The 14,609-nt window shown below is 37.7% G+C and overlaps 1 protein-coding gene across 1 annotated transcript in view; it reads left to right on the top strand.

Moving 5' to 3' along the window:
- LOC141904355 (cadherin-23-like) overlaps positions 1-14,609 on the top strand; it is a 159,342-nt gene that overhangs the window by 57,133 nt on the left and 87,600 nt on the right. The window contains exons 9-10 of the mRNA XM_074792940.1: positions 5,527-5,708; positions 5,787-5,913. Coding sequence (XP_074649041.1) covers positions 5,527-5,708; positions 5,787-5,913 — 309 coding nt within the window. The remainder of the gene's footprint in view (positions 1-5,526; positions 5,709-5,786; positions 5,914-14,609) is intronic.

Here is a 14,609-nt window from a genome sequence, read left to right on the forward strand (position 1 = left end):
ATCGCAGTGGATTGTCATTTGAAGGAAATGCAACTTACTCTTGCTTAATGTCTTTATTATTTTAAAAGAAAAATCGTGGCTCCTATCCTACCTCGATTGGGGGGCGTTGTCTCTACGAGCGAATGTGATTGGCTGTTTTTGGGACAAACGGGGAATTCCGGCGCTACTAATATAATTATGGGAAAGCCATTTATGGCGAACGTTTCATTGGACTAGGTGCCGTATATGTGCGAATTTTAAGTGCTCATTGCTGGTGAGAATATAATTATTTCACATATCGCCATAGGTATTGTTTCTTTTTGATACCCAGTGATTGTGTTGATTGAGATTGAAGTAATGCGTACATTCACAACACAAGGCCTCCACGTGCGCGGGAGCTAAACATTAGACTGTTGCACACATAAACACACGCTCATACAGACTAATGGTGATGCTGTAACGATGATTGGCGCGTGCACGTTTGGTATGATAACAGGCTGAATAAACGTGTAGCAGAGGATGAGCGCTGTGTTTTCTGTTTTATAGAATTTGTAATAAATTGTAATTTCTTCTGACCTGAAAATACTAAGCAGCAGACTATAGGTGGAGGTCTGAATATTGTAGTGGTAAATTCCAGGATTTAAAACGATCTAATACTACGCCCCGGTGTTTTAGCTTCCGTTCCCAAGACTCAATATTCAGCCACCCTCTCGATATGTGACATCATATGAATTTTATTTGAATATTTTTTTCATATTGTGTAAAATATCTTTTTGAAAATATAAAATAGTTTCCCTGTTGCGCCTACCTGTACCCTACGAAATTTTGGATGTAGACCATAAACAAATGTTTATCTTTTTTCTTATTTGATTACAAAATAATTCTTTAAGAAAGATAAAATACAATATAAACTTCTAGAAGTCACGAATTAAAAAGATTTTTTTTCAGGCAATGCCCTTACTCCAAACGACCTCTAGCTTTCAAGGTAAACCACACTTTGCCCATGGGTAATTTATTTCTTTCAGCTGTAAATTTTTCTATAGAGCAAAATTATTTCAACACTATCCGATGAGTAATCTAGCAATTATCAACATGATGATAGATTCCGTTAAGACACCACAATTTTCAAATAACAACCAACCAAAAGCTTGTACTAACTTGGTCTACGTCTACAATAAAATCATCCCTATCCCCAGTCCCTGTGTGTAACATTACATGTAACGATATAAGACAACACTGATTATTTAGCTTTTTAATAAGTAACCAGTTCAAAGTTCGATTAATTCTACTAGAGAAATACAAAACCACCAAGCAAACTTTCAGTACAACCATGTTAGCAAGCCAATTTTTAGAATTTCTTTCTTGTTCCTTATCGTGCATTAAGACGACTTTTTCTCGTTCTATCACGCTGATTTTCGTTTTATTGCACTATTTTTGTTTTAACGTGGCAGTATAACGAAAAAGTTTGTTTTGGCAATCAAATGAAAAAGTTCATTTTATTGCCGATAAAACGAATTAAGTCTGCGTAAAAAAAAAAATGTAATCTTTGTGATTTTTTATTACATGGCCGAATCAGCCACCATATAAAACCACTCGGCCCGTAGAAAACGTTTGAATTCATGCTGGTAGAAATTAAACTGGAACAAACTGACATTTGTATAAATCATCATTTATTGTTTGCTGCCCCATCCATTAAAAATGTTATTTTAGTCGACTCTTTTCTTGAGGAATTTTGCGCCGAGAACATATCAAAACCCATTGTGATTGCTGGTGATTTCAATATTCATGTACATTACCCCTAATGGCCCACTGGCAGTATAAAAGCCCAATTAATGTCAGACATGGCAGTTTCTTTGAACCCATGGAGCAGTGAGGAGCTCCAACCGTTGAAACTGGAATTTTCCTATTTTCTCTGTCAGTTATCTGATTTGGATCCTCCTTTTTGTTAGACATATGTATTAATGTATAATATATTCATTTTTTTCAGTCAAAATTATGTTTTAGGCCCTCGTCTTTGAGTAATTAAGCAATTTCGTTGGTATTCTCTTCAAAATTTGAATCTTTGAATGACACATCAGTGTAGCTTGCGAGGCACAGTATCAGTAACATGATACCCTAGGTCATCAATACACATTAAAAAAAATATGGGCGAATTGATAGTACCAAAATCTCACAACAAAAAACTTTTTTCCTGATCAATGAATCAGTCTGAGATTTCATACATTTGTTAAGCTATCTACCTTCAGTGTTATGCCCAAATTTCATCAAAATCGGATAAAAATTGATAATTTTTAAAAATCTCAAAATTTCTCCAAATTCTTTGATCATGGTCCTTTTCCTACAGAAGCACATGATCACAAGCTTCAGATTTTCATACCCAATAAGACTGGACCATTAAAGATTACTTCAGAACGTTCCTATGTAATTGTATGAATTTGTCAGATTTTACAGTGTGTGACTCACAGTTACCGTTGTGAGCCACCCTTACTCACTGTACCAGGTTATCTACTGCTCATACCAATGGGCCTTTAAGAACCTGATGCCTGCAAGTTTCTTGATATTCTCTCAGCTTATGTCTACAACCTGTTAGTCAAAGTCAACGCAAAGGGATCAACACACTCGTGATCTTGTTTTATGTAGGCTAATGGATAAAATTGTTCACAATGTCTCAGTGGAAAACTCTCTAGTCTCACCGCAATTTAGGGTTTATTTTCAAAACATACCATACTGAGGTGGCAAAAACCCTGCCATTGGTTTTTTGATATAAAAAACCAAATGACGAGATAACTCGTCACTGGCAATGGTGAAGAGATTCTCAATTTTTTCATGTCCCTATTGCCAGTAAAAAGTGTGAAAAATCAAATAAAAATCTAAAAGAATAAAAGTTTTATCGTAAAAATTATATAGAACGATTTTAGTCGTTATATTCTCTCTAAATATTGGCTGGAAAAGGAGCTAAAATTCATTGCTTTCTGAAGATTTTTTTGAAAAAATTTCAAGTGTGCACTAGACAATCTTAGTCTCTCCATACTGCCAGACAAATGTTAGCTGGTTTCTCGCCTCTGACAGGTTATCATAACGCTATGAAATGACATTGAATCAATGACGATATAACTCGTCATGGCAAACTGCGGGGCACCCACAATGACGATTTATCTCGTCAGCGGCAGCGAACGTGTTAAAAATCATAATTTTTCAATGAATCAGCATCAATGGTGAAGGAGTCCTCAATCTGTCACACTGATATATACATTGATTGTCAGTTGTTAGATTAACATGCACAGCTAACATCTAGCTAGCAAACCATATGCTATGGAACTTTTAAATGACCATCTGCCGAGATTCATGACTTATTAAGTATAAATGATTTAGTGGTGCGCATGATCAATGGAACAATCTGTATACTACCATCAGAAAATGAGTGATGAAGTAAAACAGACATTTAAAGTTATAAACAACAAAATGTTAAAGCACTGCAAAGCAATTGCTATTGAGGTGAGTGAGAGTGTGGTTGTAGCTGAAAGTTTTAGTGTATACATAACTGATAAGATTAAAACTATTGGCCGTGAACTTGATATCGTTGTATTTGGTTGCTTATACCCTACAGATAGAAGAGCCTAGAGATAGAAGTCTACCCATTTTAAATACCCTAGCTTTAACTGATGACCTTGAACTTGGTTCCAGCATAGGCACGCTGGCTCAAAAATCATGCTCATTGGAGCCTGTACCAACTGATTTGTTCAGAATCTGAGTTATCCTCATCTGGTATGCTCAGGGTCATGGTTAACATATTGAATTCAACTTTATTATCTGGTGTATTTCCAGATCGGCTCAAACATGCAATTGTGCATCCAATTCTTAAGAGGGTGCCACTGGTTATTCAAAAGTTCAACAGCTTTACAAGTTCGTTAATCCGAAGGATTTAAAATCAGATACTTTATACTATCCATCGACTGAATAATCTCATAAATGTTTTGCTTAACCCTTTCAGTGCGTCTACACCGCAGTGCAGTGTATAAATCAGTGACAGATTTTGCTAGTACATCGCATTGCGCTGTATTGATGTAATTAGTAATTAGTTTTTATCTCTCTTGAAAAATGGCAACACCTGTCAATAATAGTGAAATACTAGCAGCTAACGATACACTGCGCCTCGGTGTAGACGCACTATAGTGGTATTCCCGTTATTAAACACACTAGGGTGGAATTCTTGAAAATTTTCAAATTATCTCTAGCACTATAGGGTATTAACTAGTCAGCACTGAAAGGGTTAATTGGTGACAATCAACAAGCTTATATTAAGACCAATGGTGAAAAGACAGAGTTTATAATCCTTGGAACACCACCTTATGAAACAATCCAGGAAGCAATCCTGGCAGGAACATTTGTCGATCTCTAAATCTGGGAGTATTATTTGATAATTCCTTGTCTCTTTCTGATCATGTGCGTTAGGTTGGAAGAGCTGCTGACTATCACATTCATAGTATTGATAAGATATGCCACTTACTTGACAAAGATACATGCAAAACAGCAGGTAACGCTCTTGTAACATCCAGATTGGATTACTTACTTGTTGGCTTTTAACAGGACTCAGGTTAATTCAAAACAATGCCGCACATTTGATTTCAAAACTAGTAAATCTGATTGTATTGCCGGTACTTCAGTTCTCATGGATCTGCATTGGCTTCCTGTCTGATCTGAGTAAACTGTGTATGCACCATTTTGACGTCTGCATTCAAGTCAGGGTTTTAATCAACTAGTGTAACCTTTTGCTGAGAGAGCTTTTAATTCTGGAAATTAATTACTAGGGTGGCCGGAGTGCCACTGGATCTCTTATTATAAAAACCGATAATGACAGGTGATGTATAAAGCAATGGCCCTGATCTTTACTCACAATAGTCAGCGAGCATCATGCCTCACCACATGACCTGGTTAAAGTTTTGTACACATATTAGCTACTGCTGGCTACATTCCTGTCGGCTGTCCATCTTTTTAGCAACTACATCGAAAGATGATCACATTTTCACCAGCTGCCAATCATTTTTCAAGTTAGACATGTATACACTGGTTAATTGAGGAGGTTGTCCATGATTTAACCTTTTGAGAAAATTACCTATACAGCGAAGGACAAAAGCCTAAACAAGGGCAGCAAAACTTTTTGCAAGGCTCAAAGTTTTAGCATGGCGGCATATTTTGAGCAGGGCGGCCTGTGGAAAACATTGAGGAAGGTTATAATTTAATAAAAACCAGGGCTCATAAAGAATGCATATCATTGTTTATTTGAAAATTCGACAAACCTCATTTCCCAGTAGACCACTGCATTATACAAGATCAGTTAGGCACTGTGAGACGAATAAAATCTAGTTGAAAATAATTGCTAAAATCCTTAGGCTGGATTAGTTAATAAGTTATATTTACACTTGAATTCAAAATGGTGGTAAAAAGAAAATCTCCAGAAAGGCAACAAAGAAAAACATGGCAGTTCCTTCAGCGGAGCTAAGAGTGTACTAGAGAATATATTTACCTGATGATGGGTGATATTTGCAGGTACTAGTATATTGGAAGTATCTGCAAAAGATGCTGACGGAGGTATGAATGGTGAAATAACGTATCGAATTGTCAGCGGAAGTCAGGACAACTTTGCTATTGATTACCGTACTGGCATCATTAGAGTTTCAAACAATGGTAACCTTGACATTGATCGATATGGCACGGAGTATAACATGTTGGTAAGAATTTCACTATGTCTGGAGATCATAAATCATGAATAGTTGGGTATAGCTTACACATATATTGTGTTCATTTAGGTCTTTGCTGAAGATAAAGGAAATCCGCAATTGTCAGGAAATTGTACAGTTAAAATAACTGTAACAAATGCGAACAATAAACTACCTTTCTTTTCGAGGGATACATACTTAGTGAATTTGGCTGACAGTAAGTACATACCACATTTATTTCAATTCTAGGCACATATTACCCAGTTTTCGTTTGTGGTCACCTGATTCATAGCAATAATATTGCGATTAATGGGCCATGAAGATGTATGTACTTTTTGTTTTGTTCCAATAAAATTGAAATACTTTTGGTATTAATACCGCTATTTATCATTTTCTATAGATAAGCTCAAATGATTTAAAGTTCAGGACATTAGTCCCACAGGATTGTTGTGTTCACTTTTCATCTGAAGACAGAGTCCATTTATATAAGGCCGTTCTGATAACACTTCAATGGATCTGCCCTAGACACATCCTCTGCCTGCACTAGCCTGGTTTGATTCAGGGTGGCTGATGAGCAGCCATATCGTGTTAAAACCCCTGTATACCCTGACCACCTCACATCAACCATTCAACACTAATTCGACACTTCTTATATGAATGTCTCACATACTATCAGTCCCTTCATACGATTCATCTGTATTTGTTACATTTTTTTTCTTCACTAAAAATGATCACCAATGCCGTACGGTCAATATTACCTTAGTACAGTATAACCTCTCTATAGTGAACGCTTGGGGTTCCGAAGAAATTGTTCACTATAGAGAGGTGTTCACTAAATAGAGGTAGCACATATTTGTGTCACGCCACCTACCAGTAGTTTGAATAACTACCCCCAATATTAAGCATTAATCCAAAACAATAACAGCTATCCATTCATTAGTGTAGTAACCAATTAACCTAATTAGTACTGCCTAAAAACTATCAAAGATAACTAGCCATTGAATGACCATGAGTTATGTACATATAGTATATGATGAACACCTAGATACTAATAACAATGACTCTACTAGCGAAATTTGACTGTCTAGACATTCTGGGATGGGTCCACTGTGCACTATAGAGAGGTAAAATGTTCTTTTGGTACCAGAAAAAGTGTTCACTGTTCACTCTAGAGAGGTGTTCACTAAATGCAGGTTCTGTTTAATTGAAAATGCGTAGGGAAAATTTGGTTCCGGGCAAAAAGTGTTCACTGAAGGAAGTGTTCACTAAATAGAGGTGTTCACTAAGGGAGGTTTTACTGTACATTCTTCTCCTTATATCAGCAAAATACAATTTTTTTCACTAAACAGTCTCTAGAAATTTAAAAGCTATGATTTTGTGTTCATGAATATGATATCTAAGTTTTACTGAGGATATTTTAGTGGCATCTTACTAAATTTGTTCGAAGGATTGAGAAAAATTGCATTCAATTCAATCAAACGTTTACTGTTCGGGAAGTCCAGTTCCTGGTCCCTATTTCAACATGTCCCATCGATTGGTCTGATAGAGCATAGACAGCGCATTTTGTGATAAGCCATAGACGCTTTTCAAAAATTGTGAATGTAAAAAGGAAAGTTGTGGAACACTGGATTGATACGGCCCATCATTCTGATATTCACTTTTAGTTTGGCAGGATCATATTGTGTCTGGGCCAGCAAAGGAATTTGCATCGAATTTGTTACGCTTTGCCCTGCAATGCAGTTTTTAGCTAAGAATCAACAGCCATGCTCAGTTGGCTGTGAATGGAGAGTCAGCCCTCAGGCACTAAAGAGGTTTTTGAGATATTTCTAAAAGTAATTTTTATCATCAATTATTACCTAGTTAATGGATAAGTGGCCAAGAAATTAATTAGGGTTTTCTGTTATTTCACAGAAAACCCTATTGATATCCGCGTGATTATTAGGGTTTTCTGTTATTTCACAGAAAACCCTATTGATATCCGCGTGATTATTATTATTATTATTATTTTCTTCCACACTATTTTTACCAAAAGAACATAGGCTTTAATACCTTACCGCTGTTTCATATACAATCCATATGATATCGTTCACCTCACTGAGATCTACAAATAGCCCGCGTGTTTTTTCACGAATCATCGTTACAAAAGCGCTGTCGGGCCGTAAACATAAAAAATTTAGCCCCATTCAATGGGGCGACATGTTTTTCGAGTCGTCATCCCGAAATCAACCCGCAGGCCGACTGTCACTTCGATTATCAATTCAAGTATAAATGAACTAATTTATTGCCGCAGACTTCACATTCAGTAAACTAAACACGCCGAAGAGATATAGCGGAGAAAAGCTGTTATGTCGACGAGGTATCAAAATAAAAAAATATATTACTTTATTCGGCCGCGGGCTTCAACCTCTATATCAATACCATCAATACTCTATATTTCCTACAGTACATACCGATCATTGTCAAATGCACAAGGTATTTACTAAATACAAGTATATAACACATAATCCTTTCCGTATGCTGGACTCACACTTGACATTCGGAGTAAGCGTTCGCTGTGGGGGAAAGGGATCGTTCGCTGTGTCGCTTGAAGTGTTTATCGAGTTTGACGCGGCTTTAGGCCTACCGGTACTGAGCTTTACTGTATCAAACAAACACAGTACAATTGCTGCGTTTATTAACGGACTCATTGGATTGAACTTCAAAACAAAATTTACGATATTTAGGTGGGTTGTTAAATTCAATAGGCCTACGACCAATCTGTCCGGATGTTAGGCCTACACATATACAAAGGCCTATATAGGCTAGTAGCCTCTACTAGGTTAAGCGTTCGCTGTGGGGGAAAGGAGATCGTTCGCTGTGTCGCTTGAAGTGTTTATCGAGTTTTACGCGACCTTAAGGCTTTAGTATGGTGGCTGATAAGGGCCATGCGTAAAAAAACACGTATATGCAAATGAGGGCGACATTATGACAAAACGACAAAATTAAAATAACGTGACAAAACAATAATTTTGGTTTTATCGCCCGCGACAATTCATTATTTTGGTTTTATCGCCCGCGATAATTCATTATTTTGGTTTTATCGCCCGCGACAATTCATTATTTTGGTTTTATCGCCCGCGACAATTCATTATTTTGGTTTTATCGCCCGCAACAATTCATTAGTTTGGTTTTGTCACCCGCGACAATTCAAGATTTTGGTTTTTCTGCCGCGACAATTCATTTTTTGGATTTGTCGCCCGCGACAATACAATATTTTGGTTTTATCGCCAGCGACAATTCATTATTTTGGTTTAAACGCCCGCGACAATTCATTATTTTGGTTTTATCGCCCGTGACAATTCATTAATTTGGTTTTGTCACCTGCGACCAAACAATGATTTTGGTTTTATCGCCCGCGACAATTCATTATTTTGGTTTTATCGCCCGCGACAATTCATTATTTTGGTTTTATCGCCCGCGACAATTCATAAGTTTGGTTTTGTCACCCGCGACAAATCAATATTTTGGTTTTGTCGCCCATGACAATTCAATATTTTGGTTTTTATCGCCCGCGACAATTCATTATTTTGGTTTTATCGCCCGCGACAATTCATTATTTTGGTTTTATCGCCCGCGACAATTTTTTTTTTGTTGCAGCTTTATCGCCTGCGACAATTCATTATTTTGGTTTTATCGCCCGCGACAATCATTAGTTTGGTTTTGTCGCCCGCGACAATTCAAGATTTTGGTTTTTCTGCCGCGACAATTCATTATTTTGGTTTTGTCGCCTGGACAATTCACCAATTCACCATTTTGGTTTTGTCGCCCGCGACAATTCATTATTTTGGTTTTGTCGCCCCGACAATTCTTTTTTTGGTTTTGTCGCCCGCGACAATTCATTAGTTTGGTTTTATCGCCTGCGACAATCAATATTTCGGTTTTATCGCCCACGACAATTCATTACTTTGGTTTTATCTCCAGCGACAATTCATTAGTTTGGTTTTGTCGCCCGCGACAATTCAATATTTTGGTTTTGTCGCCCGCGACAATTCAATATTTTGGTTTTATCGCCTGCGACAATTCAATATTTTGGTTTTATCGCCCGCGATAATTCATTATTTTGGTTTTGTCGCCTGAGAAAATTCATTATTTTTGTTTTATCGCCGGCGACAATTCATTATTACGGTTTTATCGCCCGCGACAATTCATTATTTTGGTTTTGTCGCCCGCGACAATTCATTATTACGGTTTTGTCGCCTTTGACAATTCATTATTTTGGTTTTATCGCCCGCGACAATTCATTATTTTGGTTTAATCGCCCGTGAAAATTCATTATTTTGGTTTAATCGCCCGTGACAATTCATTATTTTGGTTTTATCGCCCGCGAAAATTCATTATTTTGGTTTTGTCGCCTCGACAATTCTTTTTTTGGTTTTGTCGCCCGCGACAATTCATTATTTTGGTTTTGTCGCCTCGACAATTCTTTTTTTGGTTTTGTCGCCCGCGACAATTCAATATTTTGGTTTTGTCGCCCGCGACAATTCATTATTTTGGTTTAGTCGCCCGCGACAATTCATTATTTTGGTTTTGTGGCCCCGACAATTCTCTTTTTGGTTTTGTCGCCCACGACAATTCATTAGTTTGGTTTTGTCGCCCGCGACAATCAATATTTTGGTTTTATCGCCCACGACAATTCATTACTTTGGTTTTATCTACAGCGACAATTCATTATTTTGGTTTTGTCGCCCACGACAATTCATTATTTTGGTTTTGTCGCCCGAGAATATTCATTATTTTGGTTTTATCGCCCGCGACAATTCATTATTTTGGTTTTGTCGCCCGCGACAATTCATTATTTTGGTTTTATCGCCCATGACAATTCATTATTTTGGTTTTATCGCCCGCGACAATTGAATATTTTGGTTTTATCGCCCACGACAATTCATTAGTTTGGTTTTATCGCCCGCGACAATTCATTAGTTTGGTTTTGTCGCCCGCGACAATTCAATATTTTGGTTTTATCACCCGCGACAATTCATTAGTTTGGTATTGTCGCCCGTGACAATTCTTTTTCAGTCCACTTGGGACTTTAGTCCCAGCGGGCTATTGTGTTCACTTTTCGTCCCTCCGTCCGTCCATAGACGGAATCCAGTTATTTTGGGAAGTTTTGAAGACGCTTCAAGGTAATGTCTTGATATTTGGTTTATACATGTATCTACCCTAGACACATCGTCAGCCCAAAAACTGGCCCTGTCAGATTCATGATGGCCGACTGGCAGCCATTGTTGTTTGCCAAAATCAGCACTTTTTAAACATTTTCAAAGTTTTCGTGGGAAATTTTGAAGACGCTTCGATCAATTACCTTGATCTTTCGTTTATATTTGAATCTACCAAAGGCCCATCAGCATAATAAAATTGGGTCGATCTGACTCAAGATAGCCGTCCTATGACCTTTTTAGTGCCCAAAAATGTAAACTTGGCCAGAATTCTAGGTCCTGTAGCTTCCTACTGGTTTGCCATTTCTCATTGCAATTGCTGATGGGTATTCTTTAGAGAGGGATTTTTTATACCTGGGACAGGTATTTTTGATCAGCCTATAATGACGCAATTGACGGCCATCTTGGTGTCATCAGTACTCATTCGTAGGTGGGAAAAAGTTTTTCCACATTAAATTGATACCTAAGCATATTGTGTTACTATATTCAATTGGAAAGTTGTAGCCCATAACGTGTTCTATGATTTTGGTGAGTTTCAAGGTCTTTGGTTTTAGTATGTGGCCATCAGGGGGCGTTGAATAATACAATAACTTAGTATTGCTATATTATATTTGTACCAAGGCATATTTTGTTACCATGATCAATTGCAAAGTTGTAGTTCATGACATCGTCTATGATTGTGGTGAGTTTTTAAGTACATTAGTTATTCCATATAGTCACCAGGGGGCGTTGAATAGTAGAATGGCTTAGTATTTCCTTATTAGATTGGTACCTAGGCATATTTTGTTACCATGATCCATTGCAAAGTTGTAGATCATGACATCGTCTATGATTGTGGTGAGTTTTTAAGGACATTAGTTATTCCATATAGTCACCAGGGGGCGTTGAATAGTAGAATGGCTTAGTATTTCCTTATTAGATTGGTACCTAGGCATATTTTGTTACTATGATCAATTGCAAAGTTGTATTTCATGACATGTACTACGATTGTGGTGAGTTTTAAGGTCATTGGGTTTTGCATATGGTCACCAGGGGCGTTGAATAGTAGAATAACTTAGTATTTCCATATTAAATTGGTAACGAGGCATATTTTGTTATCACAATCAATTACAAAATCATAGCTGCTCACATGTTCTATGATTGTGGTGGGTTCCAAGGTCATTGGTTTTTGTATATGGTCACTAGAGGGCGTTATGTATTGAAATTGTTAGATTGTTGAGCATTTGAAACCACTTCCCAAGTGAGCATGGTGTCCCTGGACCCCTAGTTTGGTTTTGTCCCCCGCGACAATTCATTATTCTGGTTTTGTCGCACGCAACAATTCAATATTTTGTTTTTGTCGTCCGCGACAATTCATTATTTTGGTTTTATCGCCGCGACAATTCAATATTTTGGTTTTAACGCCCGCGACAATTCATTATTGTGGTTTTATCGCCTGCGACAATTCATTATTTTGGTTTTATCGCCCGCGACAATTCATTATTTTAGTTTTGTCGCCCATGACAATTCAATATTTTGGTTTTGTCACCCGCGACAATTCATAATTTTGGTTTTATCGCCCGCGATAATTGATTATTTTGGTTTTATCGCCCGCGACAATTCATTATTTTTGTTTTGTCGCCCGTGACAATTCAATATTTTGGTTTTGTCACCCGCGACAATTCATAATTTTGGTTTTGTCCCCGTGGTTTTGTCGGAATATTAAGTTTTTTGGTCGAACAGTGTGTTAAGGTCGTTTTGGAAATTTACTCGGTCTGGTATATTTTGGATTACTGTGTATGTCATTTGTCAAGACATTAAACAGAAGACGACTTAGGATACTACCTTGCGTGACTCCACTAGTTAGACCGTCTCATTCCAAGAGGAGGCGTTCCGTTGATTTCGGTTACAAGTTTCCGTTCAGAGATAACTGCTGAGCCATTTAAACGACCTATCATTGATACTGTTTCCTAATAGCCTCTTTAGTAATGGCCGATGTTGAGCCTTATCAAATGCTTTGTTGAAATCCACCGTTGAACAGGATTCTAAGACTGTGCAGAAAACCCGTTATCGCTGCTTTGCAGCTATATTTATTATTATTATTTTCTTCCACACTATTTTTACCAAAAGAACATAGGCTTTGTTACCTTACCACTGTTTCATATACAATCCATATAATATCGTTCAGCTCACTGAGATCTACAAATAGCCCGCGTGTTTTTTCACGAATCATCGTTACAAAAGCGCTGTCGGGCCGTAAACATCGAAAATTTAGCCCCATTCAATGGGGCGACATTTTTTTCGAGTCGTCATCCCGAAATCAACCCGCAGGCCGACTGTCACTTCGATTATCAATTCAAGTATAAATGAACTAATTTATTGCCGCAGACTTCACATTCAGTCGCGGTCTTCAAACAGTGATTTTAACAATAGCCCATTTTCCTCATCAAATCATATTACTGATACACTGGAAATTTACTACTTTAGATTTTAAAAGCACTGTCGAGCCGTAAAAATCGACGTGTGTTACTACATCGTCGTTCCGGGGATCAGCTGCGAGTTTCTCCTTATCATGAGAATCAAATGGAGTACAAATTAATTTATTATTACCAGTGATTTGGCTGCGGGTATCAAGGAGTTAGTTTAACAATACCTATTTTTCTTTACCGAATTAACCGTGTATTTACTAAGTTAAATCTTTAGTGTACCGGGGAATCGTAGGCCTAAACTAAACACGCCGAAGAGATATAGCGGAGAAAAGCTGTTACGTCGACGAGGTATCAAAATAAAAAAATATATTACTTTATTCGGCCGCTAGCTTCAACCTCTATATCAATACCATCAATACTCTATATTTCCTAGAGTACATGCCGATCATTGTCAAATGCACAAGGTATTTACTAAATACAAGTATATAACACACTCCTTTCCGTATGCTGGACTCACACTTGACATTCGGAGTAAGCGTTCGCTGTGGGGGAAAGGAGATCGTTCGCTGTGTCGCTTGAAGTGTTTATCGAGTTTTACGCGGCTTTAGGCCTACCGGTACTGAGCTTTACTAAACAAACACAGTATAATTGTTGCGTTTATTAACGGACTCATTGGATTGAACTTCAAAACAAAATTTACGATATTTAGGTGGGTTGTTATTCAATAGGCCTACGACCAATCTGTCCAGATTTTAGGCCTACGCATATACATAGGCCTACATAGGCTAGTAGCCTCTACTAGGTTAAAGCTAAGTTCACTGTAAAGGAGGAATCAAGATTTATTAAAATGCATGTTAATTAGTGCTTAACTGGTTGTGACTTGCAACGATCAATCACAATTATCAATTTTATTGCCAAAAATGAAGATTTTTTTGAAAATTTCGTCTGAGCAGACAGCTTTATAAGCAGACTTTTCATTTGAGTTTTTTCATCATAAATGAAACTGGTATTTCATTAATTTCTTATGATTTAAGTAGGGCGTAGGTCGGCCTTGCGACGGCTTGTGATTCACTGCGACGCCTATCACTGCGACCGCCAGCGACGATTGTGTCGCAACGACTCATCGACCTACGCTCCCTTGCGACGGGTTGCGACTTTCAGCAACGCCAGTCACAAGAAGTCGCACGTGTTCTACTTTCTGCGATGCGACACGACTGTCACAACCAACCGACGCGCTCTTGAGACTGGCAGAAACTAGTCGCACACAGTCGCTGACAATCGTATCGCAACCGACTTGCACCGAAACTTGC

The sequence above is a fragment of the Tubulanus polymorphus genome, chromosome 4 (assembly GCF_964204645.1).
Source record: "Tubulanus polymorphus chromosome 4, tnTubPoly1.2, whole genome shotgun sequence".
NCBI classification, from domain to species: Eukaryota; Metazoa; Nemertea; class Palaeonemertea; order Tubulaniformes; family Tubulanidae; genus Tubulanus; species Tubulanus polymorphus.